Below are 21114 nucleotides of genomic sequence, written 5' to 3'. Positions count from 1 at the left end.
CACTGGACTCCTATCGCCTGGTCGGATGAATCCCATTGAGTGGCACAAGATCATCGAGATTGGACCTCAGATCGCTGGAACCCTGTCGCATATTCGGATGAATCCCGTGTATTGAGTGGGCATGGGGTCATCGAGATTGGACCCCGGATCACTGGAATACTGTCGCCTGGTCGGATGAATCCCGTTTATTGAGTGGGCACAGGATCATCGAGATTGGACCTCGGATCACTGGAACCCTGTCTCGTGGTCGGATGAATCCCGTGTATTGAGTGGGCACGGGATCATCGACATTGAACCTCGGATCACTGGAATCCTGTCGCCTGGTCGGATGAGTCCTGTTGAGTGGGCATGGGATCATCGAGACTGGACCTCAAATCACTGGAATCCTACCGCCTGGTTGGATGCATCCTATTGAGTGGGCACAGGATCATTGAGATTATACCTCGGATCACTCGAATCCTGTCGCCTGGTTGGATGAATCCCACGTATTGAGTGGGCACGGGATCATCGAGATTGGACCTCGGATCACTGGAATCCTGTCGCCTGGTCGGATGAATCCTGTGTATTGAATGGGCACGGGATCATCGAGGTTGGACCTCAGGTGACTGGAATCCTGTCACCTTGTCGGATGAACCCAGTTTATTGTTGAACCATGTCAGCGGTCATGTCCAGGTACACCGTCATCCAGGTGAACGGTTGTTCGGAACATGTAATGCGTCATGGGCACAGATCAGTGGAGACAGTTTTTTGCTATGGGGGACATTCACCTGGGCTTCTATGGAACCTGCGGTAGCAGTCGAAGGTCCTATTTCAGCCGTGGACTACCTGAACATTATTATGGACCACCTGTAACCCGTCATGCTTGATGTCTTCCTGAACAGCGATGGCATCTTCCTGCAAGTTAACTGCCCATGTCACAAGGCCAGAATTGTGCCGCAATGGTTTGCGGAGTGTGATAATGAACTCACTTTGATGTCATGGCCGTCAAATTCGGCTTATCTGAATCCGATGAAACCCAGCTGGGACGCTATCGAGAGGCAAGTCTACGCCCACCAACCAACCGCCCCTAAATAACTGGAAGTGTGGGTGTGTGCGTACCCATCTGGTGCCACAGACTTTTGGAAACTTATCAAGCACTTGTCGAATCTATGACACGCAGAATCACTGCTGAATTACGTCCCAGAAGTGGACCTAGACGGTTTTGTGTGGGTGGTCATGATGTTTTGGTTCATCAGTGAATAGTCTTATTTCGAAATTTAATGTCGGAAAGAAATTTTCAGTATGGTCACTGTAGTGATGAAATAACGTACAACAATCGAGTGATGTGAACACAATGAAAAAAAAACACGTCTTTCCCGAACTTTGTTTCCTTCTTTATATGCAACACTCTGAAGGCTTTGTTTCCTCGAAGTACTGTCACATCCAGCTGTAGCGTTTGAGCTGACACTACACTTGATAGTTCTCGTTTTGTGCTACTATATCGTCCAGTTAAGGCTGAGTGACTTCCAGCAATGAAAAAGCAATCTCCTGCTTAATTGATTCATCTGGGGCAACACACGAATCTACTATAAGTTTGCAGAAAAATTGTATCTAGTCCCATATAACATTTAGAGTACACAGGAAAACTTCTTCTACCAACAAACACACTGCCGAAAGAAAATGCAACACCCACAAAGACCCTGCTCAGTGGCACCAGGGTATAATACGTGCACATTGAGGAATTGTAATGTTAGTGATTTATTTGCCACGGTCGCTGGGCATGAGATGGCTCTCAGGACGCCTGGGTGTGTACCCTCTCTTTTGACTCTGCACGCTGTAACTGTGCTGAGTTTAGGAGGGAACACCGTTTGCAACATTCATTCTAGGCTACAACCATGCACCGCCGATGACTCCTGTAGAATAGCTTTAGCCATCTGGCGGGCTTACACTGTGGGCTTGGAGGAAGCTAGATGGTAGATGGATGTGTCTACGAATTGCTGTACATGTCGGGCACAATGCATCGCTGATGAGTCACTGTTTTCAATAGCGGTCTGTGGAACATTTCCACACTCCTAGATCAGATTCTGGACGTCCGCGTAATACAGAGACACGTCAAGATCGACGCATTGTGCGAGCAGCGGTGGCCGACCCAACATTATCCTGGTATGAAATCTGGGCAAACGTTGCATCAGCTATGTTATCATGGGCCATTGGGAACCGTCTGCTTGCAGCAGGACTATGAAAGAATGTAACATTCTTCCACTTAAGATCAACCTGAAGATGCCTAAATAAGGCGAAACGCGTAGTTGACAAATAAAAAGAAACTAAAATTGCAACCAAGATTATTTTTAACCAATAAAGAATGTGAATCAGGCTACCACTGCCGCCACGACACCGCCAATCATGACTACTCTGGTGTCGTGAAAGAGTTGACTAGAGAATGGAATGGCGCTCTGTTGTCTTCAATGATGAGAGTAGGTTGTGTCTGTACGTTAGTGATGGACGTACAAGTGTATGGCGAAGACCTGATGAGTGGTCTTTTCTGGAGTTCGTGCCACACAGTTGGGGAGGATGGGGGGGGGGGGGGGAATAATTTACAACTCTCGGTCCCATATGGTGGTTCTGCAGGATAAAGTAACCGATGCCCACTGCATTGCAAAAGTTGTTAACCCCGTGCTACTGCCATTTCTTTGACAGGAAGATTATATGCTTTTCCAGCAGGACAATGCACGTCCACATATGGCTGCTGCGACGCAACGCACAATTCATAGCGTACAACTACTACCCTGGCCAGTGATATCACGAGATTTCTCGCCAACTGCACACGTACGGGACATGATCGAGCGGGAACTTACTCGTTCTCCAGGGACTGCTAGAACCACTGCCCAATTGCAACAAAATGCGCAAGATGCTTGGGGCCATCTATTGCAGAACGCCATTCGGTACCTTTGTGATCATTTGGATGCAACAAAACATGCCTGCGTTGCCCCCAGACGAGGGGCATCTGTATAATGATCTGACTGTTCGGGCACTCTTTACTGTGACATGTGCGTTTCGTTTAATCTGAATTTTTTATCATGTAACCTCACTTGTGAACAAAGTGACCTTGTCCTTGAGGATATTGCTTTTCGTGTCCAGCAGTGTATTACTATATCTCTGTCATCTGACAACAAGGTCGATACCGTGCAAAGTCGTCGACGATTCCTCTTTCGACCGGATGGAAGCACCAAGCTGCTGACGCCAAGCTGGAGATAACAGCCGTCCGCTGGGCGACTGTGAGACACTTTGGAGCGTCCTGTGCTTGAGTCTCTATCTCGCTTACATTTGTCACCTGACTGTTTGTTTACTGGATTTTCAGCTGGACTACGTTTCGACTGCTGTTATACGGATGTTCATAGATTTTCTTAACCCAGGACTATCTGAATGATTCTCCAGTGCGCTCTACAATTTACTATGGCCAAGTGCGGACTGGGACTGTGAACTACCAAGTGGTTACGTTTACCCACATTTTATTTGTAATAAATAGTGCGTTAAGCCGTAGTATATGTATTACATGCGATTTTGGAAGAGACACTTACGATACTGTTTGAGCTATGAAGTCATTAAACAGCAAAAGGGTACGTGGTGGCGATGCGAAACTAGTCCCCTGATTTGAGTAAAACCTGTATCTCAATGTTGTGAAGATACACACCACCCCCAGGAACTGCCAGTCTCCCTATTAAATGCAAGTATGTCTGAATGCAAAAGAGTCTATTTGACTCTGTCTGTAATGACACTTCATAGGTTGACACCTTTACGTAATTTACAATTTATTGAAAATCTCTTCTAAAAATGTGATTAAGTGCAGGGAATTCTCTATAATTACTGAAATGATAATGGGATACAGTAACACAATGACAGTTATTGATTTAAAGCACAAATGAATCCAATCTTCACATAGTGTGGCAATATTACTGAATTTTCTCATTATGAGAATACTGAAGGGCGATCTGTTTTAATTGTTAAAATGTCAAGATCGCACAAACAGTTTTTAATCAAGACAGCCGGTTTCAACATTCTTAGCCGTCATTTTCAGGTCTTAAAGTTTTTTTTTCAGTAAACCATGTTCACTTTACTCTGACCTCATGCACAAGATGTCAAGTGGATATAACTCAGCACGTTATAAACCTTTGTCATCGCTAAAATATTTAAAAATCACACAGAATCTTGTCCAAAAGGTAATGTCCATATACATATCATCAAAACAAGCATCTATGAGCAATATTTATATGGACATGACCTTTTGGACAAGATTCTGTGTGGTTTCAAATATTTTAGCCATGACAAACTTTTATAATGTGCTGAGTTTTATCCGCTTGGCATCTTGTTCATGAGGTCAGCCGTAAAATGAACATGGGTTACTGCAAAAAAAAAAAAAAAAAAAAAAAAAAAAAAAAAAAAAAAAGTTTGAGACTTGAAGATGTCAGCTAAGCCTGTTGATACAGATTGTCTTGAATAAAAAATATTTGTGCGATCTTGGACTTTGAGTGGTTTTTAACAATTATGGCAATAGATGGTTATTCAAATACATAACAGTACAAGTTTCCATGACCAGTTAGGTGGCAAAATTGAAGTGGAGGCCTATCAAATGATTGTAATTCCCTTTCGTCTACTGTGAGTGAGCTGAGTACTCCAAAAAATTGCTGATTCACTAACTTGTGGTACAGTGATCGAGTAACAGAACTCATCTGTAGAATCCCACATTTAAATTAGATCAGCTGTGGGCATTGTGCTTGCAGGCACGATGTCGGGGGCGATAAAATAATTGTCTGAGATCCTTCTTTGCCGGAGCTGCAGAATATTTTACCAACCACCATGCTTGATTCGTGTGGTGTCTGTTATAAGCGACGGGGCTGCACTGCAGGCTCATTTAGGACTGTTGACCATCCTCATGGGCTACAGCTGTGGGCGATGTTCCGATAAGTCAGCTCATGCAAAAATTCTACCCGAACTACTGAGACAGTGAATACTCTTATCTAACCGATCTCTGGTCGCTACTTCACCTCTTCTCTCCTGGAGAAATTCCGCCATCTACATCAACTCTGAAGAAATTAAGATGTGTCAGCCCCACCAAGCTGCAAGGCTACTAATAGTGGCCGGTCGGGTATCTTATCGCCAATCACATGTGTACAAATTGCTTCACACAACTACTCCAAAACGCCACGAAAACTCCTACCACAATTGAGATGCTTGCTGCGAAAAACTAGTGGCGTCTTGTTTCGTCAGCAAGCATCACCAACTGTACCGCCAACCAGTTTGCTCTTTTGAAGTGCACGTGAAAGACTCCGAAGTGAGAAGAGCAAGCGACATAACAAAATACGGCGCCTACATGAGGCGACAGCTTGATGGAGACAAATGGCTCTGAGCACTATGGGACTTAACTGCTGAGGTCATCAGTCTCCTAGAACTTAGAACTACTTAAACCGAACTAACCTAAGGACATCACACACATCCATGCCCGAGGCAGGATTCGAACCTGCGACCGTAGCGCCTAGAACCGCTCGGCCACTCCGGCCGGCATGGTGGAAACCTCGCTGAGCCGCGAATCTAAGAATGCAACGCAAAGCGCAATCATCCTGACATAGGCACCATGGCGTCACACTGGCAGATTCCACGCAATCCTCGTTGTCTTCCCTCCGACCCAGAGCAAGTCTACGGCGTCTTTGGTAGAAAGCTCCCCCGACCACCACTATTGACACTTAGGCCCGACCTTTCTGGAATCTGATGGATGCGGCTGCAAACCACTCCCCTATCCGGTGCACATCTCCGACACAGAATATTCACCAACGTATCTTGGAATATGGAGCAAATGCTGTAAGAGCCATCACCTGGTTTAGTTTGAGCAGAGATTAATCAAAGCCCTTGATACCCGATCACCCTTCTATTGACATCCCCCGAGAGTGCAATTACATAAAATAAATGAGCCAGGACAAGCCAAAATGATTTGGCGCCTCTCAACAGGAGCTTTACCTGCAATAAGGAGTGCACAACGTCGGGAGTGACGGTTGAGAATCTTTATTATATTTGTAATTTAATTAACTTGCTCTATAGCCATGTCCGAAAGAACAGATGCCATTGGTGACCGTGCAGCTCTCTAGAATGAAATTACAATTAAATCAATACCATTACCTACTGACGGGCGTTGATATGGGGACAGTGCCATGAAGGTGGCATCTGTTCTTTCGGACATTTCCGAAAGAACAGATGTCATCTTCATATCGTTTAAAGCTAACCGGCTGATGACCTTCTTCAGTGCGGATGCACACAGTTTGCCTGAACTCTTACGGGACTCGGTGGATTGTCTGCCGCGAGTAATGGGTAAAATGGCAGGGGCACTACGAATATAGTGTGTGGACTGTAAGTTGAGAATGTGGGTCTCACGGGGAGTGTGCCGGCGATAAATCCCTGCAGTCACTCGATGCTCTGTGCCCTCGGTGGCTCAGATGTATTGCCGACACGGTAGCTCACCGTGTTCGATCAGAGGGTTAGTTAATCGATCAACAACGAGCTTAAACGGATGTCTGACGACGTCGGCCCCGAGCAGATGCAACGAAAAAAAGCGAACAAAATGAGATTTTTTTTAAAAAAAAGAAAAGAAGAAAAGAAAAGATGGATAGAGCGTCTGCAATGTAAGCAGTAGATCCCGGGTTCGAGTCCCGGTCACGGCACAAATTTTCAGCTGTCCCCGTTGATGTATGTCAACGCCCGTCAGCAGGTAATGGTATTGATTTAATTGTAATTTCATTCTAGAAAGGTGCACGGTTACCAATGGCGTCTGTTCTTTCGGACATGTCTGACAGATGCCATCTTCATACAAGAGTTGAGTTGGGAAGTCATACTGCAACCATCTTATTCATCCAATTTGAGTCCTCAGATTTTCACCACTTTTGATCACTATCGAACAGCTTTCAAGGAACGTTCTTTCTAGATGAAAATGTGCTGCGAACATGGCTCGGCGAGTTCTTCGAGTCAAAACAACTTGATTTCTACAGACGTGGATACCAAAAGCTACCCCAGAGTTGGCAGACTGTTGTCAATACTGAAGGAGAATATATTTTTGATGACTAAAGTTTCTGTTACGTGTATGGCCGGCCGGTGTGGCCGAGCGGTTCTAGGCCCTTCAGTCTGGAACCCCGCGACCGCTCCGGTCGCAGGTTCGAATCCTACCTCGGGCATGGATGTGTGTGATGTCCTTAGGTTAGTTAGGTTTAACTAGTTCTAAGTTCTAGGGGACTGGTGACCTCAGCTGTTAAGTCCCATAGTGCTCAGAGCCATTTTTTTTGTTATGTGTATGTGTTGTGTTCTGGGAAACGCTACGAACTTATGCACCAACCCAATAGTAAAAATTAGTTGGGGATCTTCTAAGCCACGAATTATTCAGAAGTTTAGGAGACCAAGACAACAAGAGCAGCAGTGTGGAATCACATCATCTCAGCAAGTAATATGCAAAATTTATGAATCAACCTGAGACAGTCCTATGCTGTGTCCGTCTGCTGTCAGTCTTCCTGAAGAAAAAAGTTTCTCAACGTGTGTGCAGGTTGACTCTCAGCTAGCTCACACAATGAATGTTGCGTCAGGCAATCGAAAGCTGTCATCAACTATCACATCATTCCCGATTTTAAGAATTTTTTTAACGCACTACAGGCTTTGATAACTGAATAACATTCCCACGTGACTTGGTTGGAGACTGACCGCATTTGCCCAGTTGCATTGAAATAAATTAATACTCTCTTCAAACTTGGCTTACGCTGCCAGTTTTTTTCCACCTTTACTCGTATAGCCGGCCGGGGTGGTCGAGCGGTTCTAGGCGCTACAGTTTGGAACCGCGCGACCGCTACGGTCGCAGGTTCGAATCCTGCCTCGGATGTGTGTGATGTCCTTAGGTTAGTTAGGTTTAAGTAGTTGTAAGTTCTAGGGGACTGATGACCTCAGCAGCTAAGTCTCATAGTGCTCAGAGCCATTTGAACCATTTTTTTACTCTTATAAGAGCAACGACAATATTTCACATTAACACTCTGCGTCTGTGTATATTTCCAGTTATGCTACATTAAATAAGTTGTTATCTCCAACATGACTGTTCTTTGGACGATGGTTGAACAATAATGAAAGTCAGTAGTGTTCATTTTACGGAAAAATTTCGGAATGTATTTACAATTTTTCTCGATTTTATTCTCCTCACGTGCTTTTTCATCGTGTGTTACAAAGGGAACACGAAAACTGCATACAAGATAGTTATTGACTTCAGAGCATTAAAAACCAAAGGATGACTTTGTCGATTCAGCTGAGCAAGCTTTATTCACGACAGGGAATTGTCTCCACCAAAGTGATAATGCCCCGATTTACACATTTGATGCGGACGAGGATGAAATAATTCAGCTCACTTGGCCTCAGTAGCCACAGCATTTTAATACTATCTATCTTTGTCTATTTTCGAAAAAATTTTTAAGACCTTTCACTGCGCTTTAACATCGAACAAAGAGTAGTTTCTATGCAAGGAATAACGAAAAGGAAAAAAATCACAGTCACCAACGTTTACCATCTATAAACGTTGAAGCTCAGCAAAATCCAGGCTTTTTTGTATGTACTGTTCACCGTATCAGTCGGGTATTCACATTATAGTATCTAACTGCTCTAGATATTACAAAATTGTGTAACTGAGAACACTCTCTATGTTACTCCCATTCTCATAAATACGTTTACGCAAGACCACCTACAATAAATCAGACCTTAACGCAGATATCGATAGTTGACAATATGGCGGCAATCGTAGGGAAAACAAACCAGCGTGCTTGTGTTTCCATAACGCGTGTGTGCAACATTGTATACGTGACGTTCAAGAGAAGCGAAAGCATTTATTACTAGCTGTTATTTATGCTATATGCTGTGAATGTCGTCAAAAGCGCTACGCTAGTATTTATTTTCTAGATTCTGTAGTAAGTTCGGCATAATTTAAAGTGTAAACTGTTCTTGCGATGGGTCGTAGCTGTTGTGTACCAGGATGTAAATCCAATTACGGCAAAACATACGATACCACAACATTTAAGTTTCCCAAGGAAACAGCATTGAGGAACAAATGGATTAAACTAATTCATAGGGATAATTTTGAAGTGAACGATAAAGCGGTGGTATGCATTAAGCATTTTGAACCTAAGTTTGTGGTTAGGGAAGACATTTTTCCTGTGGAAAATAGTGAACCAATACGTGTGCCACGAAAAATACCAAAACTAACAAATGATGCATTTCCAACCATCTTTCCTAATCAACCTTCTTATCATACAGTACCAGTCCCTAAGCAAAGGAAGAATACTGAAGATCGTGTTCAACAGCTACTGGAACATGAGGAATGTAGTTTCAGTAAGTGGTGCGAAAATGACAATATACCTGACTTTCAGCATTTTAAAAGCGAAGTGCAGAAAAGGGATGTTTGTCCATTTACAATTTTAGTAAACGATGAGTACGTATCTTTCATTAAATTAACGAATGATTCAGTCAGTGATGTGCCATTAGTTTCAGTGTGCTTCAAGATATCAAGTTCCTTGGAAGTAAAAGTGTTTCACAAAAATGTGTGTTTGCCTATGGAAACCTTGAAATGGATACTACAGTCTGGGGAGGAAGGGAACTTGAAATGTGACAAGTGGACGAAATTTGATAATCTGGTGAGTCACCTAAATGGTTTCACAGATAACTCTACTGGCACCATTGACAAGATTATAATTTTAGTCAATGTTCTCAAACAAGCACTAAAAGCTGGTAGTGATTTTGACTCTGAAATAGCACCTAAAATAGAATTTGTTTTGGAGCAATTACAACTCGCAATAACAAAGCAAAGTAGATATTCTCCTGAGCTTTTGATATGGGCAGAACCATTTGCTTTTCATTTCCTGGTGCCTACCATCACTTGAGAAAAACAAATGTGTTAACATTACCTCATCCTGTATATTTAAGGCAGTTTCTATGCAAAATGGGTCCAAATAAACCTTGTATTGGTCCATCACAGGTAGCTTTTTTTGAGGGAAAAAAATAAATTTCTTCAGAGAAGTGACGAGGTAATTTCAGTGATGCTAGATGAAGTTTATGTTAATTCAAAATTCTCTTATAAGGCAGGAAAGATACTTGGTGTTGCTGAGAATACTTCAGATACTACAACAGCAGGTACAATGCAGGTTTTCATGGCATCATCTTTACATTCTGATTATAAAGAAGTGATAGCTCTCTTTCCTGTAAAAAATGTTAATTCTGATACTCTACTGAAAATGACAACTGATGTATTAAAGTTAATGCATGAGCTTCAGTATGATGTTGTATGCCTGGTAACAGATAACCATAGCACAAATAGAAAAATGTATCAGCTTATGTGTGGTGGCACTTTACAGCCATGTATTACAAATCCAGTCGCTCCATCCAAATTGCTCTTTCTTCTGTTTGATAATGTGCACTTGCTTAAGTGTATCAGAAATAACTCGTTGAATGGAAAAAATGAATCCTTCATAATGCCAAATATTGAGGATACATTTGCTTTCATCAGTACCTTTCTACACAGTGATGAAGGGAAATCTGCATGTGAATATACTGTCAGTGAAGCAACGTTTTCAGATTTGAGGAACCTGTTTCATTCTGAGAAAAATAAACTGTTGAAACTTGCCCCAAAGCTAGTGAGAAAGGCAGTATATCCAACTTCTATTGAGAGAAAGAATGTTACCCTTGCTCTCAGTGTTTTTGATTCTAAAAATGTGGCAGCAGTAGAAATTTTGAAAATTCAGGGGATTGTGATTTCTGATGGCACTATTCAGTTTTTGAAATTAATCATTAAATGGTGGACAGTTTCTAATGTACAGCATCCCATGAAAGGCAAATACACATCAGATGATAATTCTAGCCCAATCGCTGGACCTACTGACTCCAAACTTGTGTTTCTTGAAAATTTGAAAACATTTCTTGATATCTGGCATGCATTGCCTACTCATGGAAAATTAACCAATGAACATATACTGCTTTCTCTCACACACTTGCAGCAACAGTTCAGTTATGCAGATACATTTTTAACACTTACAACTGGTCCTATATTCTTATGGCAAAATTACAAACTGATGCTTTGGAAGCAAGATTTGGAGCTTATAGAAGACTAAGTGTCTGCACATATAATGTTTCAGTTGAGCAAATCTTGGAATCTGAGAGGAAACTGAAAGTAATAAGTCTACTAAAGCTCAGATCTACTAAACATGGTGAATTTAACGAAACTTCCTGGCAGATTAAAACTGTGTGCCCGACCGAGACTCGAACTCGGGACCTTTGCCTTTCGTGGGCAGAAGAGCTTCTGTAAAGTTTGGAAGGTAGGAGACGAGATACTGGCAGAAGTAAAGCTGTGAGTACCGGGCGTGAGTCGTGCTTCGGTTGCTCAGATGGTGAGCACTTGCCCGCGAAAGGCAAAGGTCCCGAGTTCGAGTCTCGGTCGGGCACACAGTTTTAATCTGCCAGGAAGTTTCATATCAGCGCACACTCCGCTGCAGAGTGAAAATCTCATTATGGTGAATTTACAATAAATGATTTTACAGCAAAAGTAAATTACAGCATAAAACACCAAACGTATGAAAATTTAGATAAATTAGAACCTGCTCTAGAGGAACTAGCAAACATTCCCATGATGGGTGAAGACTTGAAAGTGTTGGTTTGTATTGCTAGCTACACCAGCAAAACAGTGCTTGAGAAGCTGCAAAAAGGTGGAAAATGTTCAGGCTGTGAAGAAATGTTGCAGACACAGGATGAAATTTTGTTGCAGTGTGAAACCAAAGAACTCCTTTCCTATTTCAACCAGCTGGATCGTGGGGGACTGAAGTGTCCTTCTTCTATAATGATTTCCTTGTGTTGTAATATATATAAACTTTTTTTAGTTCTGATTAGCAGCACATATGAACCAGAATTCCTAAAACGTGAAAATCAGAGAGATGCAGTACTTGCCTTAGGAACTGAATTGTGTGAAAATGCTGTTAGTAACATCAGTGATGTGTGCAAATGTGGCATTCCTTTAAAGACAATAATCAAGAAAAGTATTAAAGTGCTATCAAATATTTTATTTAATAATTACACAAAACTGTTGAATGTAAAGTGTGTTTCAAAGGAAATTGCTCGAACACTAGTCAAACAAAAAAGAGGAACTCACGAAGACATTGCAGCAAAAATAACAAAACGCAAAGTGGCCAAGCTGAGCAGCAAATAAGTTCAACAGATACTCAAAATCAAACATTTCTAACATATTACGTAATGACAGTGACTAGAATTAACTGCATATTGTTTAATACAATTTTGAGCTTTAGTTACACGCTTCATTTAATATTGCTATGTAGTTTCTATTGTGCAAATTATTATTAGTGTCCAAATATGCCATTTACATGTGTTTTGTAGAAGTTTTTTGGATTTGATTTTGAGTTGCATCTCATAATTTTACTTCGTCATAGTTCTTATTACGTAATTTGTAGCTTTAGTGACAACTTTTTATTTAAGTTTGAAAATAGAAAAATACATAACGATAATTGCTTACGCAATTTAGAATCTACTTTCCATTTATGAAGTTTGTAAATTATTCGTATTAGGGTAGCGCTGAAATACTTGGCCTAAGACGGCCGCCATCTTGGTTTCTGTGTTGTGGTCTGATGTATTGTAGGTGGTCTTGGTTTACGTCATGTCGACCAACTCTGATAATCAATTCGTCGTGGGAATGTTCAACCCAACCTTTCTTTTTTTATATAGGGTGTATCAAAAATAATCATCCGATTTAAAAAAAATCCTAATTGTTATGTTATTTGAGATATGTGCGTGAACAACGTACTGTTGGAAAGAGCAAACTCTCGAGTTTTACATGGTTCCCGCTAGGTAGCAGTTGGAGTACTGAACGACGGATCGGTCACACTGGACCAAATGATTCACCTTACGTTACTGGCCTCCAAGGTCACCGTACATGACTATGTGATTATTTCTTGTGTGGGGTGTTTATAAACGGTTCTGTTCATGTACCTCCGTTACGAAAAACAATGTAAGAACTGAAACATCGCATAGCAGCAGCTCTGGAAGCTGTAACACAAGAGATTCTCGCTGCAATGTGGGAATAATATGAATACGGCATTGACATATGCCGTGCATCTCAAGGGTGAACACCTATGAAAAGTTATGAAAAAACTTTTTGAGTTTCCCATTCATCAAAAAAAAAAATAGATTGTATAAGTTTATTAGTTTCAGAAATGTAGATGTGCCAAACCGGATGATTCTTTTTGGTACACCCCTTATTACATTCATACAGACCAACAGTTGAGTATTGACATTAAAGGGAGCAGCCTGGAAAACTCACTCCACGTGTCGTCCTCGTCCGCTTCCTTCTGCTGCCCCGGTTTGTCGCTGTCCACGCAACCCTTGTTCTTGAGCTGGATCAGCAGGTGCATGAAGTCGTTCCTCGCCACGTTGTTCTCCTCCCTGTACGCAACTGTGTCGCTCACCATCTTGCGGAAATACTTCGACACTTCACTCTCGCCTCTCACTAATCTGTACGAAAAAAAAACGAACACTTGTTGCATTTTCCTAACTCTTAATAGCAAGTATCAGAAAGGCTATAAAACAAGAAATAAGGAACACGACAGCCAAGTATGTTTTTAATAGCAAAGACAAGATCCAGTTATTAGCCAACAGTGGGGTATACAAAATCATCTGTTCTGATTGTGACAAAATTTTACATTGGTCAGTCAGGTAGAGACATATCAACTAGGCTGGCTGAACATGAACGCAGCTGGAGGTTGCAGAATACTGACTCTGCATTTGCTGAGCATTTGCTAACAGCCAGTGTCCCATGTACTTCACTTACCAAACAAAGGCCATAAACTCAACCTGCTGGAAGCCCTGGAAATTAACAAACATCTTGCTTACAGTTCAGATCTCATCCTAAATGACTAGACACAACTCAACACTTCCCCTCTCCTAAACTTCATATAATCATCTTTGTTGTTCATTACTTCCCACACTCTCTCTTCGTACATATTCCCATTTCCCTGTATTCATTAAGTTGTTTTATTTGTTGAAGTTGTCTTTGTATTCCACATAGACAGTAGTTTCAATAGTTAAGGCTTTCTTTTAACTGGTACTTGTATTACTGTCCATGTTTAACACCCATTGTAGTTCTCTCATTAAATGCCGTTCATATTTTACTTTGCGCATGTATTTAATGAAAACTGGTACACAGCCACTGCTTTGATTATAATGTTAATGTTAAAATGCAGTACCACCACACTCTCAAACTGTAGGTTCCCTCAAACACCGCCATTTTCCTGCATTTATTAATTTCTGTTTATCTTATTGATATTGCTTAAGTTCCTTATGTATTCTGTATTTACATTGACAACTGTCTGTTCTTTTAACTGGTTGTGTATCACTCTCCATGTTTCATACCTCCTGAGGCAACATTGTCTAGTACTAATTTTATTTTATTCTATTAGTTTTGTTTATTAATAGAAACTGTTATGTAGGCATGCTATTCCTATTTTGTGCTAAAGGTTTTGCTGTCTACTCCATTGTTATTTATGTACTGTTTAGTTATTACTTTTTCATTGCAAAGATGTTACTTACTGTATGTTTCTACTTCAGTCTAGATGTGTTACTTCTCTTCCAATGTTGTCTGCTAACATTTAACTTCTTTGTTGATAATACTCAGTAAATGTCTGAAGATGGCCTTGTAAGCCGAAAACCGGTTAACAATAAAAGTAATATTGTAGACCAAAAGCAAACTGGTGCTTTTCATTTGAGAAATACGGAAACATATACAACGAATAAGAAATGTCTAGCCGTTGTAATAAGAAATTGCTTTAGCATTCTACAGTTTGTAAGTCGTACTGAAACATAAAAGACAAGAGACTGACGATGTTTAAATTTTTAATCTGCTTTGTATGAGTGCGTGGTTTTCCGACGATGTGAATTATTAAAAATTTCTTGGCTTCTGGCCGCGTGAGATTGTCAAAATTCCACGAACTTCCTACCGAGCTTCCCTCTTCCGTTGTCAAGTGGTGAACAACTGCAGTGTCAACGTGGCTTCGACGTAACACAGAAGCGCTGCTGGCTGTGACGTCACTGGAGCTGTGTTCCTCACCAAATATTGTAATGTTTTCGCCCCGCGTCTGTTGCGGCGGCTTGAACCTCGCGATGGCCACGTCCCAGCTTGTGCTGAACTGCAGACCGCCGTTCTTATCGATGGTGTTTTCTGATATTTTTACTTCTATAGCCTCTTTTATAACGCTACATCAAAATATCTTCCTCTTTATAATGATAGACGTTTCATCAGACTCAAACCAGTGACGATTTTCTTAACCGTGCCCTGCTGCGGTTGACTGTTCAGGATAGCATAGACATAAACGCCTCTCGTGTTCCATCCAGTGTTCAAATGGTTCAAATGGCTCTGAGCGCTATGGGACTTAACTTCTGAGGTCATCAGTCCCCTAGAACTTAGAACTACTTAAACCTAACTAACCTAAGGACATCACACACATCCATGCCCGAGGGAGGATTCGAACCTGCGACCGTAGCGGTAGTGCGGTTCCAGACTGTGGCGCCTACAACCGCTCGGCCACCCCGGCCGGCCAACCAGTGTTGCTCCTCAGTATGTACTGTTTACCCGTCGTAGCAGCAACCACACTAACACGGTATCTTCTATACTCTAGGGGTTCTGGTCCCTAGATAGTACTTGTAAGAGGTCCATGACTAAGAAATTTTTTGCTAGCGCACTCGAGCAGATGTAATTCCGATGGGTTGCTCACGCGCTGCTTGCGATATGTAAGCTACAAGAGAATCTCAGACCAGAGAGCAGTGTTGGCTGCAGTAGGAACTGTGTGGCAGTAGGAGCAAGTAGTTGCTAGCAGCCTGGTGTATCGTGTTGGCTGGGCCGGTCGTGGGGAGCGATGGCGGTGCCTGAGCGTTGTAGTATAAGGTAAAAACAGCCTCGCGCATATTTACTATTGTTATAACAAGTCCATGTAAATGTTTTTAAAAAATCTCTTAATAATAATCTTTCTTATAAAAATTAAGTTTTGACAATCATTCATCTCAATTTAAAGAATTTACTAATTTCTCCAATCCATGGTCATTCCGATTATTGTAAAGAAAAATCAGTTGTTTCCTTTTATACATGACAAATTTATCGGCCAGCATTGCACTAGGCTGTGCCAGAAAAATTTCTTATAGGAGCAGATATATACGCGTTATCCGGCGACCTTATTGAGGTAAGAATTTTCAATTTATTCAGAATGAATTTTCAGGGCCATGACGCAGCACTGCTGACGTCCAAAATTTACCAGTTTAAATTCAAAGACAATTATTGAAATGTTATAAGTGAGTCACAATTTTATTGAGAGATTAGTCACATTTTTATTATTGGTAGGATGCTATACATAATTAATTTTTTTTACTTGGGAGGTTACATATTTCGTAGGGCTCGTCAGCTGTCGTGTTTTTGCTAGAAGCCTGAACTCTGATGAAACGTTGTGTCTCTTCGGGAGGCGGCCAATTATACCCGACTCTGTGCCCCAGAAAGGCCACAGTGGTATTTTTTCTGTGCGTCTCTCCAGAAACAACATGTAATATCAAGTTATTATTGCAGACATTTTCCCGGGAGAGTCTTCGGAGGTGGCATAGTTCTTGCTGTGTCGTCCGAACAAGACACAACCAGGGCAAAAGCACCACAAGCGCAAAGATGCGAGCTGGCGCCATTGCCGTAGAGACTCGCCACTTGCACGAGTTCCACCAGCGCCACGGGCGGCGCTGAGGATGAAGATATCGACTTCACCTCATCCAGATGCCGGCCGACTCTCCTTTCAAATTGTATCGAGCGGATGGACGTGTACGGGTATGGAGACTACCTCATTAAACCCAAGGACCTTACATGTCAGCAGGGGACTGTTTAAGCTGGTAGGGGCTCTGCAATGGTGTGGGGCGTGTGCAGTTGGAGTGATATGGGACCCCAGATACATCTAGATGCGACTCTGGCACGTGACACGTACGTAAGCATCCTGTCTGATCACCTGCAATCCGTTCATGTCCATTGTGCGTTCTGACGTACTTGGGTAATTCGAGCAGGACAATGCGACACCCCCACACGTCCAGAATTGCTACAGAGTGGCTCCAAGAACACAGAGCTTAAGCAGTTCCGTTGGCCACCAGACTCCCCAGACATGAACATTATTAAGCAAATCTGGGGTGCCTTGCAACGTGCTGTTCAGAAGAGATCTCCACCCCGTCGTACTCTTACGGATTTATGGACAGCCCTGCAGGATTCATGGTGTCAGTTCCGTCCAGCACCAGTTCAGACGTTAGTGGAGTCCATGCCACTTCATGTTGCGGGACTTCTGCGTGCTCGCGGGGGCTCCACACGATATCAGTGTAATTTTCTTCACAGAACTTCTTTACTTTAGGAGCACTGACAACCTCTCGCGTTGCTGAAGCGATTAGTTATCATAGATCAATAAATAGAAACATAATTAATTTAGAGAGATCGGCTTGAGTTGTACTAACATTTATTAAAGCCGGTCGAGGTGACCGAGCGGTTCTAGGCGTTACAGTCTGGAATCGCGCGACCGCTACGGTCGCAGGTTCAAATCGTGCCTCGGGCATGGATGTGTGTGATGTCCTTAGGTTAGTTAGGTTTAAGTAGTTCTAAGTTATAGGGGACTGATGACCTTCGAAGTTAAGTCCCATAGTGCTCAGAGCCATTTGAATCACTTATTAAAACCACGAGCAGTTTCGAGATTTTAAAATCCCATCTCAATGTATATGAAACTGTAACATACAAAGGCGAGGAAGGAAGAAATACAATGCAACATCTGTGGGAAAACCAAAAGACTAGAGTACCGAAACAAGCCGACACACTTGTTGTATTGGTAACACATAACAAGCGGTCGGGCCAGTCTGTTCTAGAGCTTCAGTCACTCCGCGTTGGCGGAGCAAAAAAAGGTGAGGTTCCAGTAATAAAACTTGCCTAAAAATGTCAGGGCGGGTGAGACGATATAAACAGAAGCGGAGAACAAACACAGTACTCACAGTGGCCGCCGCCGCACAGCCCTCGATAGGAACGCAACCACAACTGTGTGGAAGGCTACGCAGGAGGTAGGAAGCGCGATGCGTCGCAGGCGCCAACGTGTACAAGCATTAACGGCAATGATATAGAAAATCTGGACTAACTGGTGCGAGCGCTTACAATACTTCATGTAAGGACTTAATAGATTATGAACGAGCAGTAGTATGCCGATAGGCCAAATAACTCTCAAGCGCCGGCCGCTGTGACCGAGCTTTCTAGGCGCTTCAGTCCAGAACCGCGCTGCTGCTACGGTCGCAGGTTCGAATCCTGCCTCGGGCATGTATGTGTGTGATGTCCTTAGGTTAGTTAGGTTTAAGTAGTTCTAAGTCTAGGGGACTGATGACCTCAGCTGTTAAGTCTCATAGTGCTTAGAGCCATTTGAACCATTTAAACTCTCAAGCTTGTGACAATATGTGACTTTTTAGGCAACAAGGCAATGGTACAGAGGCAAAATGAATGAACCACTAAGTGAAGAGGAGAGTATATAGTAAAAGCCGTGATAAAGAGTAATGGTAAGATAAACTACCAAATGAATCATCATACATGTAAGATGCTGCCTTCTGCCTACAGCCCGCAAACCTTGTATCGACTGGGGTCCTCATGGCGAGAGCTGTCAAATATAACCTTCTTGTCGCATCCGTGAGAGAAAAAAGATCTTTCGCACTCTCATTTGCCGGTATCAACTAAAATGTCTATCCTTGGAATACCATCTACTGACACAATAACTCATCACCCAACTATGGTTGTACTGATTTCTGAACTTACAGTATATCCCACACATGGTTTCACGTAATGATTTTCTGAGAGGAAGCCAGTAAGCTTTCAACATAATTTTCACCTTTCTAATTTATTACGAGCAACATCATAATTCACCACCTTTCCCATAACGGCGTCAAGAAGGCTCAGACCTGCATACCAGCACAGCCAGCCAAGTCAGACCAACTTGTAGACAGCCAACACATCACATCTGCGATGGGAGGTCCCACAAAAAGGCCATGGCTGCCACCTAGCTCTGCTGCTGGTCAAACATACACTACTGGCCATTAAAATTGCAACACCAAGAAGTAATGCAGATGATAAATGGGTATTCGTTGGACAAATATATTATACTACAACTGACATGCAATTTGGGTGCACAGATCCTGAGAAATCAGTACCCAGGACAACCACCTCTGGCCGTAATAACGGCCTTAATACGCCTGGGCATTGAGTCAAACAGAGCTTGGATGGCGTGTACAGGTACAGCAGCCCATGCAGCTTCAACACGATACCACAGTTCATCAAGAGTAGTGACTGGCGTATTGTGACATTGACCAGACGTTCTCAATTGGTGAGAGATCTGGAGAATGTGCTAAACAGGGCAGTAGTCGAACATCTTCTGTATCCAGAAAGGCCTGACGACCGGGGTGGCCGAGCGGTTCTAGGCACTACAGTCTGGAACCGAGCGACCGCTACGGTTGCAGGTTCGAATCCTGCATCGGGATGGGTGTGTGTGATGTCCTTAGGTTAGTTAGGTTTAAGTAGTTCTAAGTTCTAGGGGACTGATGACCTCAGAAGTTAAGTCCCATAGTGCTCAGAGCGATTTGAACCACAAAGGCCCGTACAGGACCTGCAACATGCGGTCTTGCATTATCCTGCTGAAATGTAGGGTTTCACAGGGATAGAATGAAGAGTAGAGCCACGGGTCGTAACACATCTGAAATGTAACGTCCACTGTTCAAAGTGCCGTAAGTGCGAACAAGAGGTGACCGAGACGTGTAACCAATGGCACCCCATACCATCACGCCGGGTGATACGTCAGTATGGCGATGACGATTACAGACTTCCAATGTGTGCTCACCGCGATGTCGCCAAACACGGATGCGACCATCATGATGCTGTGAACAGAACCTGGATTCATCCGAAAAAATGACGTGTAGCCATTCGTGCACCCAGGTTCGTCGTTGAGTACACCATCGAACGCGCTCCTGTCTGTGATGCAGCGTCAAGGGTAACCGCAGCCATGGTCCCCAAGCTGATAGTCCATGCTGCTGCAAACGTCGTCGAACTGTTCGTGCAGATGGTTGTTGTCTTGCAAACGTCCCCATCTGTTGACTCAGGGATCGAGACGTGGCTGCACGATCCGTTACAACCATGCGGATAAGATGCCTGTCATCTCGCCTGTTAGTGATATGAGGCCGTTGGGATCCAGCACGGTATTCCGTATTACCTTCCTGAACCCACCGATTACATATTCTGCTAACAGTCATTGGATCTCGACCAACGCGAGCAGAAATGTCGTGATACGATAAACCGCAATCGGGATAGGCTACAATCCGACCTTTATCAGAGTCGGAAACGTGATGGTACGCATTTCTCCTCCTTACACTATATATCACAACAACGTTTCACCAGGCAAAGCCGGTCAACTGCTGTTTGTGTATGAGAAATCGGTTGGAAACTTTCCTCATGTCAGCACGTTGTAGGTGTCGCCACCGGCGCCAACCTTGCGTGAATGCTCTAAAAAGCTAATCATTTGCATATCACAGCATCTTCTTCCTGTCTGTTAAATTTCGCGTCTGCAGCACGTCATCTTCGTGGTGTAGCAATTTTAATGGCAAGTAGTGTAGATACCTCACTGAACCTGGGCTGTACGATATCTCATGTCAAACGCTCCCCTCCCACTCCCTGCCAATTCCTTCCTCCGCACAGCAAGCTGCCCCAGCTCCTCCTTGTCCAAGGTCAACGTTCCTTGTGTCACCTCCTCACGGCAGGGTGCGGACCAAGAGTCAGTTCACGTAAATATATTTCTGATTTATTGTGCAGCATAGTCAAGACGCTAAATGATAGGCTGCCGCCATGTGTTAAGGAGGCAAAAACTGGTTCGTCAGGTCGCAAACACTATACTGACAGAGGTGCATCGCTATGTGGCCACCCTGTGTTACTCAGAGGACGAGAGCCATGGGTGGGTATCGAGGTATGCTGACATATTGCATGCAGTCAGCCTAACTACCCAGACG

At 43.0% G+C, this 21114-nt stretch overlaps 1 protein-coding gene across 1 annotated transcript in view; it reads right to left on the bottom strand.

The window, feature by feature from the left end:
* The window catches only part of LOC124798304 (cytochrome P450 6k1-like), a 99293-nt gene that overhangs the window by 17179 nt on the left and 61000 nt on the right, over nucleotides 1-21114 (bottom strand). Inside the window, exons 6-8 of the mRNA XM_047261640.1 lie at nucleotides 13363-13528; nucleotides 10718-10740; nucleotides 2050-2063 (exon numbers count right to left, since the gene is read on the bottom strand). Coding sequence (XP_047117596.1) covers nucleotides 2050-2063; nucleotides 10718-10740; nucleotides 13363-13528 — 203 coding nt within the window. The remainder of the gene's footprint in view (nucleotides 1-2049; nucleotides 2064-10717; nucleotides 10741-13362; nucleotides 13529-21114) is intronic.

The sequence above is a fragment of the Schistocerca piceifrons genome, chromosome 5 (genome assembly GCF_021461385.2).
Source record: "Schistocerca piceifrons isolate TAMUIC-IGC-003096 chromosome 5, iqSchPice1.1, whole genome shotgun sequence".
NCBI classification, from domain to species: domain Eukaryota; kingdom Metazoa; phylum Arthropoda; class Insecta; order Orthoptera; family Acrididae; genus Schistocerca; species Schistocerca piceifrons.
This window is presented reverse-complemented; position numbering and strand designations above follow the sequence as displayed.